The sequence below is a fragment of the Perkinsus marinus genome (assembly GCF_000006405.1).
Source record: "Perkinsus marinus ATCC 50983 genomic scaffold scf_1104296960390, whole genome shotgun sequence".
Classification (NCBI taxonomy): domain Eukaryota; phylum Perkinsozoa; order Perkinsida; family Perkinsidae; genus Perkinsus; species Perkinsus marinus.
Genome location: NW_003206170.1, coordinates 104,786 through 108,132, shown reverse-complemented (window position 1 = coordinate 108,132; position 3,347 = coordinate 104,786). Strand labels below are relative to the sequence as shown.

Below are 3,347 nucleotides of genomic sequence, written 5' to 3'. Positions count from 1 at the left end.
TGAGGTCAAGTGCCTCGCTGAGCTCCTAGGACGAGCTCAACTTGAAAGATGTGATGTGAGCAAACATCTAGGGTTCGTTAGCATAAACAGTAGTGCTGGTAGACTCTCCACAAGCACATTGTATGTTATCACTCAAACGACGGATATCACTGTTGCCGTTTAACCGGCGGTCTCTTCGACAAGTGCTTGGACTCCTCCAGTATTCACAATAAGAACCAGGGATCACAGAATCACAGTATGCATCAGCATCGGTGCAATCCGGAATGCCAGTAGTGGTACTTGATGCAGAAGTTGTCGTCGTACCAGTAGCGGACGTGGTAGTTGTAGTACTGCTAGTACTGGTGGTAGTTGTAGTACTGCTAGTACTCGTGGTAGTTGTAGTACTGCTAGTACTGGTGGTAGTTGTAGTACTGCTAGTACTCGTGGTAGTTGTAGTACTGCTAGTACTGGTGGTAGTTGTAGTACTGCTAGTACTGGTGGTAGTTGTAGTACTGCTAGTACTGGTGGTAGTTGTAGTACTGCTAGTACTCGTGGTAGTTGTAGTACTGCTAGTACTCGTGGTAGTTGTAGTACTGCTAGTACTCGTGGTAGTTGTAGTACTGCTAGTACTCGTGGTAGTTGTAGCCGTTGTAGTAGTCGTTGTTGTAGTAGTCGTTGTTGTAGTAGTCGTTGTTGTTGTTGTTGTTGTTGTTGAGGATGGGTCGGCCGTAGGCTATGTCGCCAACTCTGGCGTTTCAGCCGGCCTAGCATCCAGTGATTACACCACATCCCCCTCCGTCCATGTGGCATCTCATTCCACGCTCTTCACTGTACGCTCCTCACACGTACTCTTTTTCTTTTTTTTTTTTCTTTTTTTTTTTTCTTTTTCTTTTTTTTTTTTCCTTTTCTTTTACTACACACACGTACATGGGCACACATATCAGAAACCGAAACAACACCTCGCCATACTCGTCTTAACATCAATCGTCATTTATTAGGTAGCACCAACCAGCCAACGACAGTACCAGCCACGACCACAACCACGACCAGCCACAACCACGACCACAACAACGACCACGCCCACTCACGCCAGAATCCCCCCCCCCCAATTTCATCACTGAGCTAAGCGCGTCTCCTGTCTCAGCACGTTCCATAGCGTGAACCTCTGACAAGCCAAGGGGATCCGCGTATCTTGTCGTGCAATTGCACGTACCAGCACGAATTTTCAGCGTGCGATGAGTGGATAGGGTACACACCTGTCGCAGTATGGCATAGTGGCATAGTGATACAGTGTGGTGTAATTAGCCGAGAGGTAATGTAGTGCAGTCCGCTGTCGACGCCTATCTGCGGCTTACACTCCTGATGGGGCCCCGCCCTAATGAGAGCCAGTGGCCTGCATACCGGATAGCACTTGCAGCACCCTCGCAGCAAACTTCGCTAGTCTCTGCGCCCTCGATCTCTCTGTAAAGTAGTACGCATACCCAACGCCTGGCGGTCTTTTCACCATGTAGCGTAGTCTGCTCAGTTTGGGGCACTGATCTGTGAGGTGCTCCCACGTCTCGTCGGGATAACCGCAGAGTCGACAGGTCTTGGACGTCGAGCGTCCTATCTTCTCCAAATAATGAGAGGTCGAAGAGGAAATAGTAGTAACCCGAGTCGTGGGAGCCGCACTGGTTCCCACTTGTGTGGTAGGAGTCGCAGCGGTAACAGCCTGAGTAGTAGGAGCCACAGTGGTAACAACCTGAGTTGTAGGAGGCACAGTAGTAACAGCCTGAGTTGTAGCCTCCACAGAGGTAACAGCCTGAGTTGTAGGAGCCACAGTGGTAACAACCTGAGTTGTAGGAGGCACAGTAGTAACAGCCTGAGTTGTAGCCTCCGCAGAGGTAACAGCCTGAGTTGTAGCAACCACAGTGGTGGCCGCCTGAGTTGTAGCAGCCACGGTGGTTACCGATTGGGTGGTGGCAGTCTGAGAGGTCGAAGAGGGAATAGTAGTAGCCTGAGTTGTGGGAGCCGCAGTGGTTCCCGCTTGTGTGGTAGGAGCCACAGTGGTAACAGCCTGAGTAGTAGGAGGCACAGTCGTAACAGCATGAGTTGTAGGAGGCACAGTGGTAACAGCCTGAGTTGTAGGAGTCACAGTAGTAACAACCTGAGTTGTAGGAGTCAAAGTAGTGGCCGACTGCGTGGTGACAATCTGGGATGTCGAAGAGGGAATCGTAGTAGCCTGGGTAGTCGGCGTCCCAGATGGGATCGATGTAGTCGGGGTTGTAGTCTCACCGAAGTTGCTGCAGACGCTCGGGCCACAAGGCTGATCACCATCGTAACAGACAGGCACGTGGAGCCACCACTTGCAGTACGACACGCGATCAAAAGAAAGGTCAGGATTAACAGCGGTACAGTAAGCATCGCAGTTGGAGCTGGGACCAACATGTGCATCAGGAGGACCTTCGGTGGGAGCAGGAGTGCCTGTGGGACAATCCGATGGGCTACAAGATTGATCGCCACCCTGACAGACAGGCTCGTTTTTCCACCACTTACAGTACGAAGTTGGCCCATTGAGACCGACGCAGTAGGCGTTGCAGGGGGCAGACTCGTAGGGGTGCGCACCAGCTGGGAGAGAAGGTGTGGGAGCAGGAGGCCACGTCTGGGAGGTGCATACAGTTTGATCCCCACACGGTTGATCGCCACCAAGACAAGTAGGGCGAGGAAGCCACCACTTGCAGTATGAAGCCTCATCATTGAGACTCTGGCACATCGTGTCACAGGCAGGCTCATACGTTCCATCACCAGTTGGTACCACGTCAGTCGGTGTTACCGTGATAGCGGGACCGCAGATAGCTATTGTACCACAAGGCTGATCACCTCCCTGGCACGTGGGTGGGCTGAGATCAAGTTTACAGTAAGAAGCACCCCCGTTAAGCCCCTGGCAGTAGATATCACAGGTGTTCTGCAAAGTTGGAGCATCAATCGTGGTAGGCGGGACTGTAGTCGCAGGAACCGAGGTGGTAGTGCTGACTTGGAGACGACGTGGAGCCCCTAATACCGCTGAAGGAAGAACATAGGCGATGAATAGTGTGTGCATGATGACTAGGACTGAGCGAAACCCTTGAGTCGTTGTTGTAGTAGTCGTTGTTGTAGTAGTCGTTGTTGTAGTAGTCGTTGTTGTAGTAGTCGTTGTTGTAGTAGTCGTTGTTGTGGTCGTCGTCGTTGTAGTAGTCGTTGTTGTAGTAGTCGTTGTTGTAGTAGTCGTGGTCGTCGTTGTTGTAGTAGTCGTTGTTGTAGTAGTCGTTGTTGTAGTAGTCGTTGTTGTAGTAGTCGTTGTTGTAGTAGTCGTGGTCGTCGTTGTAGTCGTAGTCGTTGTTGTAGTAGTC

At 51.2% G+C, this 3,347-nt stretch overlaps 1 protein-coding gene across 1 annotated transcript; it reads right to left on the bottom strand.

Moving 5' to 3' along the window:
* Window positions 1-1,354: 1,354 nt before the first annotated feature.
* Pmar_PMAR013376 (Cell wall integrity and stress response component 3 precursor, putative) lies at window positions 1,355-2,731 on the bottom strand (the record flags this gene model as incomplete). The annotated part of the gene is made up of 1 exon (XM_002772814.1): window positions 1,355-2,731. The coding sequence occupies one exon, from the start codon at window positions 2,729-2,731 to the stop codon at window positions 1,355-1,357; it is 1,377 nt and encodes a 458-aa protein (XP_002772860.1).
* Between the last annotated feature and the right edge of the window lie 616 nt (window positions 2,732-3,347).